This window comes from Octodon degus, unplaced genomic scaffold, assembly GCF_000260255.1.
Source record: "Octodon degus isolate 3935 unplaced genomic scaffold, OctDeg1.0 scaffold00052, whole genome shotgun sequence".
In the NCBI taxonomy this organism is placed as follows: Eukaryota; Metazoa; Chordata; class Mammalia; order Rodentia; family Octodontidae; genus Octodon; species Octodon degus.
In genome coordinates, this window is record NW_004524628.1 from 4,111,527 (window position 1) to 4,126,035 (window position 14,509).

General features: G+C 50.5%; 1 protein-coding gene across 2 annotated transcripts in view; it reads left to right on the forward strand.

Moving 5' to 3' along the window:
• Window positions 1-14,509, forward strand: part of Fer1l5 (fer-1 like family member 5) — a 48,866-nt gene that overhangs the window by 9,033 nt on the left and 25,324 nt on the right. For both annotated transcript variants that reach the window (XM_004633242.2, XM_023717389.1), the window contains exons 9-19: window positions 529-579; window positions 3,971-4,001; window positions 5,034-5,149; window positions 5,374-5,494; window positions 5,816-5,868; window positions 7,682-7,750; window positions 10,705-10,748; window positions 10,836-10,918; window positions 10,990-11,084; window positions 12,518-12,646; window positions 13,210-13,387. In XM_004633242.2, coding sequence (XP_004633299.1) covers window positions 529-579; window positions 3,971-4,001; window positions 5,034-5,149; window positions 5,374-5,494; window positions 5,816-5,868; window positions 7,682-7,750; window positions 10,705-10,748; window positions 10,836-10,918; window positions 10,990-11,084; window positions 12,518-12,646; window positions 13,210-13,387 — 970 coding nt within the window. The remainder of the gene's footprint in view (window positions 1-528; window positions 580-3,970; window positions 4,002-5,033; window positions 5,150-5,373; window positions 5,495-5,815; window positions 5,869-7,681; window positions 7,751-10,704; window positions 10,749-10,835; window positions 10,919-10,989; window positions 11,085-12,517; window positions 12,647-13,209; window positions 13,388-14,509) is intronic.

Here is a 14,509-nt window from a genome sequence, read left to right on the forward strand (position 1 = left end):
ATAGTCCACATTCTTCATTCATTCATTCATTCATTCATTCATTCATTCAACAAAGGCCCTGAGCTAGGCGCTGAGGTGAGCAAGGCATCCCCCTCCATTATGACAGGGTTGTCATCTCCCCAAAGATGCTCAGGTCCCCAGAGACTGGGTGTGACTACGGGTTACCAGGTGCCCAAGGAGCACAGGAGGCTCCTCCCCGGAAGTGTTTAGTGTTTTTAGGAAGGAGACAGAGAGGAAATAGCGGGACAATGAGTAATGCAAGAAGTTACTTGACACTTAGCTTTGCGTTGACGTGGGGCAAGTGATTCAGCCTCTCCGGCCAATTTTCTCATCAATGAAATGAAACTGAAAACCTGAACCCCTCAGGGTTCCTCTGAGAAGTAAGTGAGGAAAACTATGCATAAGCATTGGCCACTAGGAAGCAGTGAGATCCTGGGGTCCCAGGACATGCCCCCACTATTGTTTCCAAGCGAGATGGGAAAGTCAGGCTCGTGAATAATTAAGATCTTTCTGGAAACTCCCTTGCAGGTGCTGAACTCCTCTGCCATGAGATCCAAAGCAGAGATCGGGAGATTCCAGGTGAGCCCTGTATATAAAATGGAAGGCCTTGTAAAATTGGTTGTAGAGACAGTTGTAGCACCTAGGGGAGTTTTACATGGAAGGGTCCAGACTGGGATCCACCTACTAACTCAGACAAGTTATGCCTACTAAATGACATAGACAAGCTCCCACTTCTTCATCTGTAAAATGGAATAATAATGTACCCAAGTTTGAGGGTCCTGAATTACCCAAACCCATGAGTTTTGGACAAAGTTCATGACCTTAGGAAAGCAGAAGTCCCAAAAAGGCCAAGCTAAGTTGGAGAAATGGTGAGAGAGAGAGAGAGAGAGAGAGAGAGAGAGAGAGAGAGAGAGAGAGAGAGAGTGCTATCTGTGAGCACAGAGTAGGCTGATGTGATTTGAGACACAGGCTGAGAGATGAGCATTTTGTGTAGCCGTGAAGGCCTAATCCAAGGCTCTCCAATCCAGGAAGGTCAGGAAAAGGTAGGTTGCAAAGCTAAATGCAGGATGTCCCATTGCATTTGAATTTAGGTCCTCAGGCTCTGACCACACCACCCAGATGGCACCAGATCGCCTCTGATCCCTCTTAGATACGTCAGAGGATAAAATTACAACTTAGTTTAAAGATTTTAATTAGCTTTGAAATTCTAGAATGAGGTGATGCGTCATTCCCTAAAGTAGAAGCGCTTCTATGGGGGGAGCAGAAGTTGGTCTTGCCAGGCATAGTGGCCCGCATCTGTAATCCCAGCAAATCTGGAGACTGAGGCAAGAGGATCATGAGTTCAAGGCCAGCCTGGGCAACTTAGCAAGATCTACCCCCCCTCTCAAAATGAAACAAAAAGTCTGAGTTTTATGCACAAAGAAGCATAAACAAAGAACAAGATGCAGATTGGTCATTCTGAAGTTACTTCCTTTTTGAGATGTGGGCAGGGAGACAGAACAACAAGAAAAATAACTGATTGGTTAATATTAGATTAAGTGTCTTTAAAATTTTTATTTAAAAAACCTATTGGTCTGGGGAGATAGCTCAGTAGAATAAGTGCTTGCCTGGCAAGCACAAGGGCCTGAGTTCAATCCCCAGTTCTGAAAAAAAAAATTCTTCTGAGCTCTCGTTTGCAGCATCTAATGATTACATTCATCACAGGAGTTGGCACATGGGCATAACACTTCCTAATTCTTTTTTCATCCGCTCCCTCCCCCTCCATTTCTTGTTCCCTTTCCCATTGGCAAAAGCTCTGTCTCCCCATTTCCCATTGTCCATCTTTTATTGTGCTCTTTATTTGCACTTGGGATTTTTCCTGTAAGAGAAACCATGTGGTAGTTAGCTTGTGTGTCTGATTTACCTCACTTAACATTACGGTCTAAGGATATAAGAATACTAAGATTAAAGCAGGTAGAATGTCATGTCATATGCACTAGCCTGTCTGGGAAATGTGGCTCTCTCCCCTTATTCTCCTGATGTCTTGGAAGGTTAGATGACAATTTAGTTTCTGTTCGGTGGTAGAGCTTCCATGCGAGTCAAGGCTGCGCTGGCTGGTGTGACAGTGTTGGGTTCTGGGTCTTTCTAGCACAGGTTTGGGCCTTCTCTCAGACTCAGTACCCTCCCCTGAAGAGAAGTTGAAAATGGACCTCCTTTACAAGTTCTTTTAAAGATTAAGGTTTGGGCCGGGGAGATAGCTCAGTAGCATAAGCACTTGTCTGGCAATTGCAAGGGCCTGAGTTCAATTCCCGGTTCCGCCAAAACAAAACAACAACAAAAAAATATATATTAAGGTTTTTAAGGCAAGGACTGTGCTCCAACACCAGCAGTGAGTACTTGTGCCTGTTAATCTGGAGGTGGAGCCCGACTGGAGGAAATAGGTCTTGGGTGCAAGACCTTGGGGACCGCACTGTCCCCGACCTTTCCTTCTTCGGTTCTCTTCCTGCTCCTTCTTCCTGGCTGGCGAGCAGCGCTCCTGTGCCATGCCCTTCCACCATGATGTTCCTGTGGTGGGGCCAGCTGGCCATGGACTGAACCCTCTGAAACTGGGAGCCAAGACAAACCTCTGTTCCCTGAACCTGCAGGCTCGCGTACTGGGCCCCACTGACCAGACGTGACTGGCGCAGTACTTTCATCTGCGTAGCTGGCATCACAGTTCTTGACTTGGTAGTCAGCTTTCTATCACTATAACAAATAGGTGATAGTCGATTTATGCCGGAGAAGGTTTATTTTGGTTCACAGTTCTAAAGGTTTTGGCCCAGGGTCATTGGCCTTGTTACGTTGTGTGTTTTTCAGATTTCTATGTTGATGAGTGTATGTTTGCAGTATATAATGATCAGTGGGGAATTGGTACGCGTATATAATATGTCTTCTTTTTCTGTCCCCTTTCCCTTCTCTCCCCTGCTTCCTTCTTGCCCCATCTCTTGCTCCTCTTCCCATTTGGAAAACATCTGTCTCCCTGCTTCCTAGTAGTTATCTCGTATTTTGTTCTTTACAATTTAGGTTTCTCACATAAGAGAATCGATGCAGGAGTTAGGCCACGTGCCTGATTTATTTCACTTAACATCATGCTGCCAAGATGCAGCCACCATCCGACAAATGCCTCAAGCTTATCCTTCTCTGTGGCAGAGCAGTACCTGTTGTATGTAAAGACCATGCTTTCTTTATCCATTCTTCTGTTGGTGGGCAGAAAGGCTGCTTCCAGATGTCGCTATCGAGTTGTGCTGCTGTAAACGTGGGTGTGGATGGATCACCGGACTGCTGTCCTTAACTCTTCTAAGAAGCTGCCTCAAGAGAGAATGGATGTGTCCACGGGAATTTCACGCTTTAGCTCTTTGAGGACTCTCCATGCTGATCTCCAGAGTAGTTGTACTAGTTTATGTTCCCACCAGCAAAGTACAAAGGCTCCTTTTTCCCCACAGCCTTGTCAGTGTTATTATTTGATTTCTTGATGACGGCCATTCTTTCCTGGGTAAGAATGAAGCTCAGTGTTGTTTTGATTTGCTTTTCTTTGTTTTTTGAGACAGATCTCTCTATCTAATTCAGGATGGCCTTGAACTCACTCTGTAGCCCAGGCTGGCCTCAAACTTGTGACAATGTCCCTGCCTCCGCCTCCCTAGTGCTGGGATTACACATGTGTGCCACCACACCTGGCCTTGATTCACGTTTCTCTAATTAGCCTGGCTACGTTGGTCCTGTGGGGCCACATCACAGTTGGGACACGTGGCAGGGCAAGGCACTTGCTTAATGACCAGGAAGAGAGATGCATGAAGAGATGGGGCCTGTCACTCCCTTTGAGGGCACAGCCCCCAGTGACCTGCCCAGTGTCTCCTCCTCCCCACAGTGCTAAGCGGGGCCCAAGCCTTGACCACCGGGGTCTACGATCCAGATGGATCAGGGCTCTGACCCATACCTGTCATTGTCTTTGCAGACGGATATCGGATTCGTCTACCACTCTCCAGGTAGGTAGTGGTGGTCGCAAATCTGTGCATCTCAAGAAAAGTCAAACTGGGTCAGCATAACTCAGGATCTCTAACAAACAGGGTAGAGTATTATGGGGTATGAACCATTTTCTGTACTTGATAACATTTCCCTGTACTTTATGGTTCTTTTATCTTACTTTACAATAATAGCGTCTTTCTCTAGAAAATTCAAGGCACCCTTTTGGATCAAATGCTAACCTTTTATTGCATTTCTGGGTTGGATTTATATTTTTCTAACCCAATTTTGGAAGATTGAGGTTAGCATTTTTATTTTTATTTTTTATTTATTTATTTTTATTTATTTTTGTGAAACCGGGGATTGAACTCAGACCCTTGTGCTTGCCAGGGAAGTGCTTATTCTACTGAGCCATCTCCCTGGCCTGAAGTTAACATTTTTAACTGACAGCTAATAATTGTTTATGGGTTATAAAGTGATAGTTCAATACATGTAATTGGTAGAACTATCCCCTCAAATATTTATCTTTCTTTGTGTTAGGAATATTCAAGATCCTTTCTACTAGCTATTTTGAAATAGATCATTAATGATTGTTGACCACAGAAGGCTGAGGCAGGAAGAGCGAAAGTTTCAGTCCTGTCTAGGAAGTTAGTGAGACTGTCTCCAAATAAAAATATAAATAAAAAAAATGCTAGGGATGTAGCTCAGTGCTAGAGCATCTCAGGGTCCAATCCCTAGTCCAAAAAACAAAAACACAATGGAGGGTTCATCCTCCGTCCTGCTCTCAGCTATAACCCTGACCCATTACCCACCCTCTCAGCTGGTTCCCACGGTGACCACAGGGCTCCCTCTTTCCTGGAGGCCACATCAGGCAGTTTTGTGAGTTCTCAGTCATTTTCTACTAGGAGAAAGGACCCTCTCTTCCCTGTGCTGCTGTGAGAAACCAATGCGCGGGAGATGTGTGTCCCTCCCCCTTGTCTCCCCCGGAATGCAGTGATTTAGGGGAGCATGGGGTGCTGTAGAGGCTGGTCTCCCATAGTCTTCTGCTTCTCCAGGCCACACACTTCTGAGGAAATGGCTGGGCCTCTGCCTGCCAAATGAACCCAGCAGTGGGGTGAGAGGCTACCTGAAAGTCACCATCTGTGCCCTTGGTGTGGGAGACCAGGCTCTGGTGAGGCTTCCCTCAAGCTCTTCGACACTTCCAACCCTGGTGGGCTGCTTCCTGGAGCACCCAGGAAGTGGCCACTCACCTGCAAATCCTTCCTTTTGTCCACTATGCCAGGGTGGGATTGCCCCAGTCTTCCCACACCAGGTGGAGGTTGGGGACACTGAGTGGGTGGCCTTGGCTGTAACAGCCCCATGACCCCAAGCTACCCAGCTCTCTGGTCTCTCCAGGTGGATCAAAAGCTGCTCTATGGAGCCGACACAGATATCGAGGTCTTCAAGTCTGCAGCCGTCCCCATGACCACCGCTTACCTGCAGCTCTTCATCTACTGTGCTGAGGACCTGCACCTCAGTTAGAGTCGGGGGGCAGGACAGGAGGCCCCTAAATTCGCATGGGGTTCCCTATCTCTTGTGACATTGAACTAAGTCTTGGGCTAGGGAACAGGCGACACTGAAACTTACCAGGAATTGTGCAAAGGCCCCATGGCCAGCTTTTCAGACCTCTGATGCCCTCATAGATCCAGGCTCCCACGGCCGTCCTGAGCCCCCACCATAGGCCACTGTGGGGGTGACCCACAGAAGGGGCAGAGTGGCAACTGTAGATCTCACCCTTGCATTTGCTCCTCAGAAATGCTGCTGCCGCCTCAGAAGTCCTTGCGTTTCTCACCCACAGGTAGTTACCAGCCAGCGAGTCCCGTGTTAGAGGTGGAACTGATTGGAGAGAAGGTATGTGGAGAGGGGCCCCTTGACCCAGACAACACTGCACCTTGACATCATGTGCAGGACCCCAGAAATCATGTCCCAGCTCAGCCACCCAGTGTGCAGGGTGACCTCTGGGCCCAGAGCTCTGAGGAGAGGTCAGGTAGCATATCCCCGACTCCCCGAGGATGCCCAGCTCCTGGCAGTGAGAAGGGCCCACTGGACCCAAACATCCAGCTGCATGGGGGCGTAATGGGTGAATGAAACAGCATGCCAACAAAAGAAAGTCAGGCCGCAGTGATGGTCATGCCTGTTACCCAGCATTTGAGAGGTTGAGGCAGGAGGATCTCCGTGAATTAGACACCAGGCTGGCTACTTAGTGAGTTCAGGGCTGGCCTGAAATATAGAGGCTGGCCTTATCTCAAAAACCAAAAAATAAAGTAAAATAATAAAGGGCTAGGGATGTACTACAGAGCGAAGGCCCTGGTTCAGTCCTCATGACTGCAAAATAAACAAATAACAATGAAAAAATATACATAAAACAAAAACACTGGCACCATGACCATCCCCTCTGGCCTTAGTTTTCTCATCTAGAAAGGATGGCTTCCCAGTAAGAGAATTGCTGGCGTTCCATAAACTTCTATGAATACAGAGTAGTGTGTCCCAAAGTGTGCTGGTGTTCAAGTCTGGGAAATAGTTTATGTCAGATTCACAAATCATCATTTCTCTTCTCTCTCACTCTTTTTTTTTTTTTTTTTTTTTTTTTGGGAAGGGTCTACAGGGTGTTCAGGGTCTCACTACTAGGTCAGACTCATGGTGATCCTCCTGGTTACAGCCTCCCAAGAGCTGGGATTACAGGCGCACGCCACCACGCCCTGTCTCAGCATGCCCTGGGGTCAGGGCTGGCACCGCAGGCCTGGGGATGGAGCCCCAGGCCCTTGCCCCTGCTTGCAGGCACTCTAATCCGCTGAGCTACTTGGCCGGCCCTTTCTCTTCTGTCTGTAAAAGGCAGTCATCGCATCCAGCAATGTGTGTGTGTGTGTGTGTGTGTGTGTGTGTGTGTGTGTGTGTGTGTATTAATGCCCTACCCTTCCAAGAATTTGTTGTGGACATATTTATATTTATATTATTATTAATGGGGTTTCTGTGAGCCAGATTGTCTTGCTATGTGCTCAGGCTGGCCTTGAATTCAGTATGTAGCCCAAGCTGGCCTTGACCCTCCGGGGACGTACCGCCTCAGCCCCCTAAATACTAGCATGTCAGGCAGTACCACCAGCCCAGCTGAATCAGTCTATGAAAAGGAAAGTTACTTGATGGTTTTACAAAGGGTGTGCTGTGCTACCATCAGACATGGTTTTGGTTCTTTTTCTGCTAGGAATATCAAAATTCATCTAACAAAATCTATCTAGTGCACTCCTAGAAGAGTTAGCAATTCTATCCTATCTATTCAAATGATCCTACTGTCTCAGCCTCCCCAGTGCTGGGATTACAAAGGCATGCACCACCATTTCAGTGGTGCCAGTTTCAGAGGCTGGCATGGCGTGCACTGGGGTTGGCATGGCATGCAGTCCTGGGGATTGAACCTGGATCCCTGTCTATTTAAAGGAAGGGCTGGCAGTGCGGCACGGTGGTAGGGTGCTTGCCTAGCATGTGTGAGGCCCTGGGGTCCATTCTCAGTACCACGCAAAAGCTGCAGGATCTGATGAGCTCAGCTTTAGACCCAGGAGTAGCCCTGTCTCCTGGATGCTGCAGAAGGCTGTGGGCAGCAGGACAGGGCTCAAGGGTGGGGCCTGGTAGGATGCGTTGGCCCAGCACTCACCTGGCTTTGGGATGCTCTCAGCTTAGGACAAATGTGCAACACCAAACCGACAACCCCATATGGAACCAGATCCTGACCTTCCAGATCCAGGTACGGCTTCCCGAACCCACATCCCGCTGAAGGGAAGGTCCAGGGTCTTTGGTGCTGATAGGAGTTAGGGCCAGGACAGCGCTGCCTGGGGGGCGGGGGAGGAAGCCCTGCGTGACTTCCACACACCCATACCCTATTTATCCCTTACTCTATTTATCCAAGCAGAGGTTGGGCCATAGGCCTGCACTTGCCAGAGAATTTAAACATGCTCTTTCACCCAATTAAAAAAAGAAAACAAGTCACTTTCAAGGCTGTCCTGAGCTGAGTGTAGTAGTAGTATATGCCTGGAATCCCAGCACTTTGGGAGGCTGAGGCAGGAGGATGGCAAGTTCAAACCAAGCCAGCCTGGGCATTTTAATAAGTTAGTGACATCCACCCTGTCTCAAAATAGAAAATAAAAATGGCCTGGGGATGTAACTTAGTGAGAAGGCCCTGGATTCAACCCCCAATACAGAAGAAAAAAAAAAAAATTACAAAACACCTCGCCAGTTGTTCTAAATTGTATTATACATTTTCTCATCTTGTGGGCAGTATGCCCTGGAGGTCACTGTCTCTGAAGAGGCATTGGGCATGGCCCCTGCGCTGGGCTGGATGCAGCACCAGGGCATTTGTCCCGCCACTGCCTGGCTCCGAACCGCTCTTCCCTGGGGTTCCCTGTTCAGATCAGTGCAGTCCCCTGGCCTTCCTGGCTTCTGGCAGTCACAGGGGGTGACCTCTCTTGACGCTCTAATGACCCTGAGACGACTCCCTGCCAGGCTTCCAGCTGTGTGGAAATCAGAACGAACTGTTTTGAGAGACAACTAGAGTTCTGTCGATGAGCGCAAGCACACAGAACTCGGGGTCACAGCAGTGGGCTTCCCGAGAGCAAGAGCGTTTGGCTTTTTTACTTCGCAGTGCATGATATGAACGCAGCTCTCTCCTTTCTCCTCTGTACTACTTCCTGCTGCTTCTAGCTTTAGCTGCCAGCCTGCTGGCAGGGCACCACACGGAGCCATCCCTCAACATGCCTCACCTCCTTAGATGATTTGATAGACTTCTTCTCCTGTCCTGTGGATTGACCAAGGCCTTTGCACTGAGCCACGTTCCACGCCCCCCCAACCCCAGACAGGGTCTCACTAAGACACTACAGGCTGGGCTCAACTTTGGAGTCATCCTGCCTCAGCTCCAAGAGTGCTGGGACTATGGGGACGTGCCGTCACACACCCAGCTTGAATTTGTAGACTTTTTTGCCTTTTTGATAAAGGGTCTCATTATGCAGTTCAGGTTGACCTTGAACTCATTAGGTAGCCCAGACTGGCCTTGAACTCAACAGCAGTTCTCCTGCCTCAGCCTCCCAAGTGCTGAGATTAGCCACCAAAATAGGAAGGGATTACAGGAATGTGCCACCATACCCAGCTATGATTTTCTAATAGCCTGTGGCTTTTCTTAGTAAAGAATTTTTGTTTTGTTTTGTTTTTGGAGTTTTGTTTTGTTTTGTTTGTGGAACTGGGGATTGAACTCAGGTCCTTGAGCTTGCGAGGCAAGTGCTTATTTTACTGAGCTGTCTCCCTGGCCCCAGGAAGGGATTTTAGAGGCAGCTGAATCCATCCACCACCTTTGCTGGGCTCCCTCCGCCTTTCCCTGGCTGTGATGAGGACTGGTGGCCCAGGCCCTCATCAGATGCCACCCTCAGATGCCATGTGGTGCTGTAGCCTTATCAGGATCTACAAACACCCCTAGACTTCACTTGTCTCCCTGACGAACATGGTCCCCAGCGCTGGGGTCACTTAGGTGCGGGGCTGATTGTCACGCCCTTGGAAGGGGCCAGGTGTTGGAGGACAGAACCTGCTGCTGTGCCTCACACGAGCCTGTGCCAGTGGCCTGTCCAGAGTCCCCGAGCAGGAGGGGGACAGCATTGTAGAGGCAAGGCGAGGAGCTGGGAAAGCTAGGAGACCGAACGGGTTGAGGGAAAGATGGCTCGGCAGCTCTGAATTCGCAGAAGTGTTGACTCTGCGGGCCCCAGAGGCCGTGTGATGCCCTCCCAGCCCTCAGCCTGGGCCAGGGCCTCCCAGTTCCCAAGCAGGTGCTCAGTCAGAAGCCTCTCCCTAGTCCCTGCCTCAGTCCAGCGGCCAGGAGGGTGCCGGCTGGGGAACAACAGAAACTGCCAGGGCCGAGGCTCTTATTACTTCCTCTTTCCTGTTTAAAAGCTAACTGACAGGTGGGCCCGCATGGAGAACTGAGGAGGGCCATGGGGACACTCATCCTGGGTCACTCCTATGGCAGCACGGGCCTGGGTCTCTCAGGTTCTGCTGCTCCTTTTTTTTTTTTTTTTTTAACGAGACAAGGTTTCACTGTGTAGTGCAGGCTGGCCTTGAACTTGCTTATGTAGCCCAGGCTGGCCCCAGATTTGCCTTAATCCTCCAGCCTCAGCCTCACGAGTGCTGGGATTATGAGTGCTGGGATTACAGGTATGCACCCACACACCTGGCCTACGCTGCTTTAACAGCAAGAATAGAAGGGCTGGGGATGTGGTCCAATGGTGGCACCTGGCATGCCTGAGGCCCTCAGTTCCATACCTCACACCAAAATAAAATCAAATACAGGAACAGGAGTCCAAAATAATAAGTGGACAGAGTTCCAGGCCTTATGAGGGTCCCTAAAGCTAAAGCCCCCTAAGCTCCAGGGGATGCAACCTGTTTTACCTGTGGTGAGCCAGACCGTAGACCCGGGAGCTCACCACCACTCTTAACTCAGAGAAGCCAGGTGCGGCAGTGCGTCTGTAACCCCAGCACTATGGGAAGCTGAAGCAAGAGGACCACAGGTTTAAGTTTAGGGGCTTAGAGAGACCCTGTCCCCAGATTAAAGGTTGGCTAGCAATGTCACTCAGCACAAAGGCCCTGGGTTCAAATCCCAGGACTGGAAAACGAGGGGCATGCTCCTCTCCTCGGGTGCTCACGGCCCCTCCGCCCCCGCAGCTGCCCTGCCTCTCGAGCTACATCAAATTCCGAGCCCTGGACTGGTGAGCCGCGGGCGAGAGGCCAGATCGACGTGGGTGGAGGAGACTCCCGCGGGCGGCCGCTGGCTCAGCGCTGGGCTCTCTCCGCAGTGCCGCGAGCGATTGCCTTGAGGAGATCGGCACAGCCAGCCTGTCCTTCAGCCACATCTCCTCCACCGGAGAGGAGATCGAAGGCAAGCCGAGCGGCCCACCTCCTGCCCAGGGGTCCCGGCCGGTCCCGGACCTCTCACGGCTCTCCTTGCAGGACTCTACTCAGGCTTCCTGCCCTGCTTCGGCCCCAGCTTCTTGCCTCTCCACGGAGGTCCCCGGGCCCCTTCCAGGATCCAGGAAGAAGCCACTGTAAGCTTTCCCACCAGCGCTAAGTGACACAGTCACTAAAACTCTGCAGTAAAGCACCAGAGCCTGGGAGCTGGGGGCGGGGGCGGGGGCGGGGGGCTGACCTCTGCCCTCCAGAGCTGAGTGGATGTGGGGCACAAGCAGGGGCAAGGAAAGAATAGTGCAAGGGTCATGGGCACCTGCGGTGAGAGTTCTGCAGGAGGAAAGAGCCTGGCACAGGTAAACATGGAAAGGCTGGGGATTATTCAAGAAAGGGAGAAGAACCTGGTGTGGTGGCACATGCTGTAACCCAGCATCCAGGAGGCTGAGGCAGGAAGATCTCCATGAGTTCCATCAGCCTGTCTCAAAAAACAAAACCAACAAACAAAAAACAGGTGATAAATGCCCGACCCATCCTGAGTTGGAAAAGGAAAGGGGAAGGAGGTTGGGAAGGGCTGCAGGCCCCAGGCCTTGAGAGCGCTTTCCTTCATACTCCTCTCCTTGTGGCCTTTAACACCTCTCCTCATTCTCTCCTGCTTATCTTCATCTGTGGTCCATCTGGGAACCAGGACCCAAGGCCATCTAAGCTTTTATTTCCCTTGTAGGGCTGGGGATTGAATCCAGAGCCTTCTTGCTAAACTACACACACCCAATTTATTTATTTATTTATATTATAGGGAACGGTCTACAGGGTGTTTAGGGCCGCACTTAGATCAGGTTCGTAGTGATCCGCCTGTTTACAGCCTCCCAAGAGCTGAGATTACAGGCGCGCGCCACCATGCCCAGTCTCAGTCGTGGACTTAGTGTGCCCCGGGAGCTGGGCTGGCACAGCAGGCCCGGGGATCGAACCCCGGGTCCCTATGCTTGCTTACAGGCGCTTTAATCCACTGAGCTATTTGGCCATCTCTCCCAATTTCAAATGTTTTTATTTTGAAACAAGGGCCAGGGAGATGGCTCAGTAGAATATGTTATTGCTAAATCACTAAATTGCCCAGGCTGTCTTTGTAATCCTCTTGATTCAGCCTCCCAGAGTGCTGGAATTACAGGTCTGAACCGGTTTTTTTTAAATCTTCCCTAGTTTAGGGAAGATTCTGATTGGTCTCCTCAGGTCATGTGTGCTCTCTTCCAACCAATCCCTGTCACCAAGGAGGTGGGGCATGTCCTGATTGGCTAGCCTACTTGCATGCTGTGGTTGTCGCAGTGCAGCTAAGCTCCAAGCGTTTGCCTGGTGCGAGGTCCCTCAAATTCTGTAGCAGGCGGAAGGTGTGACAGGAGTGCTGGATGCTAAGGGGCAGAAGAGGGGCTGGGCCCAGAGGTTTCCTGGTGTGGCGGAATCTGGGCATCTGGAGTTGCCCCCTGGATTTGGTTGGAGCTCTGGACCCAGCCTCTTTGCGGAGAGTTTCCAGGAAGACCCATCACTCTGTCCCCTTTGCCCTCCATTGTTCTGTTCCTCCCAGAGTATTCCTGGTGCTATTGGGGACGGTTTGTCTTACCGAGGTCGAGTATTCCTGGAGTTAATCACCCAAGTTAAATCCCATCAAGACAGTACAATAAAGGACCTCTCCCGAGAAGTGGCCAGGATTGAGGTAAGCCGGGGAAATCGTGAACCGGCCCTCCCTGGCCCCAGAGGAATAGACGTAAAGGAGTAAGTTGTGGTTTCTCAGACCAGAAAAATGGAGATACAGTCTCCATGGAGGAGAGCTGGTGGAAGGAGACAGATCCTAGAGGTACTGTGGAGGCAGAACAGTCCGAACCAGTGAGCAGCAGGAAGTGAGGCTGAACCGCCAAGCTCATATCCCTGTGCCACCTGGGGGGCTGAGGTGGCCAGGGGTGGCAGACACCAAGCTGGGCTCCGTGGAGGAAGAGCAGGTCGGGGGCTCATCAGTCTTCAGTTTGAGTCCAGCATCCTGGAAGAAACAGCCCGGCTAGGGTCGATGGGTGAAAGGAGAAGGGAGCTGAGCCTAATGGCACACCATACTCTAAGAGGCGCTCGGAGGGCGTGGAAGGAGGAGAGGAATGGTCAGCGATCTTGATCCCTAAAAGGAAGCCAAGGGCTTTTGAGAGACAGGTCATCTCCTCCCCTCCCTACAGTAGGACAGCCTCGTCTATCCCTTGGCTCATGCCCTGGGGTTGTGGGCTGTCCTTCTAGAAACACCAGAACCGCCAAAAGTATGGACTGTGTGTTATCTTCCTGTCCTGTACCATGATGCCCAACTTTAAAGACTTCATCCAGTTTGAGGTCAGCATCGGCCACTATGGAAACAAGATGGACCTGAATTACAAGCCTCTCGTGTCCAGCACACAGTACAGCCCTGTGATATATGACGGTGATTGTCAAATCCAAGTCCTCCTTCCCATGATTCTCCACAACCTCCCTAATCCCATTTCTCTTGCTCCCACAAACCACCTCCCATCCATCCAGCCATCCACTTACCATCCACCCTGCCTTCATCTATCTCTTCATTTACTCATCCATCCATTAAGCCATTCAGCTCCCAGCCATCCACCATTTCAGACTCCCAACAATCACCTGTCCACCCACTCAGCTGATAGAGATTTGTTGGGCACCTGTATCAGGCAATGTAGCGTAGCATAGCCCCTGCATTGCCTGGATGCTTGTTAAAAATGCAGATTCTTGTGCATGTGGTAGCATACAGCTGTAATCCCAGCTATTCAGGAGGCTGAAGCAGGACGATTGCAATTTTGAGGCCAGCCTGGGCAATTAGTGAGACCCTGTCTCAATAAAAAATTTTTTTAAAGAATGAGGCTCTTCTTTAGCTCAGTGGTAGAGTGCTTGCCTCACATGCTTGAGGCCCTGGGTTCAATCCCGGGTACCACAGAAAGTAGCTGGGTATGGTAGAATATGCCTATAATCCCAGCACTCAGGAGGCTGAACCAGGAGGCTTGCCATGAGTTCAAGGTCAGCCAGGGCTACATGGTGAGTTCAAGGCCAGCCTGCACTACCTAGCAAGACCTTATCTCAAAACTAAAAAAAAAAGGAAATGTAGACTCTTAGTTGGGCCCACACCACAAGCGTAGATTCAGATAACCTGGAGATGGGGCCTCAGCAACTAGGGCGACAAAGTCCGAATTGGGTGCGTGCTAAAGCTCGAGAACACTGCTGTGGAGCAGTGCTTGCCCCTTCCTTCTAGCCTTGCCAGCACTCCCTGAGAGCCTTCTGTGCACCCCACTTCTCAGCCTGTTTTTAAAACAAAAGCTTTGTTGAGACAGCTCACACACCAGACAGTCTGCCTGTGGAAAGCACGCGGCCCCTGGATACCAGCACGTTTGCAGCGCGGGGAGGTCCATCACCACCACTATTTTTTGGAATATTTTCTTCAACCCCAAAAGAAACCCCGGGCCATTAGTGCTGGCTCCCCACTTCTCTGCCACCTCCAGCACTGCTTCCTGCTTCTCGCCTGCACACCCCGTGCTCATGGCGCTATACG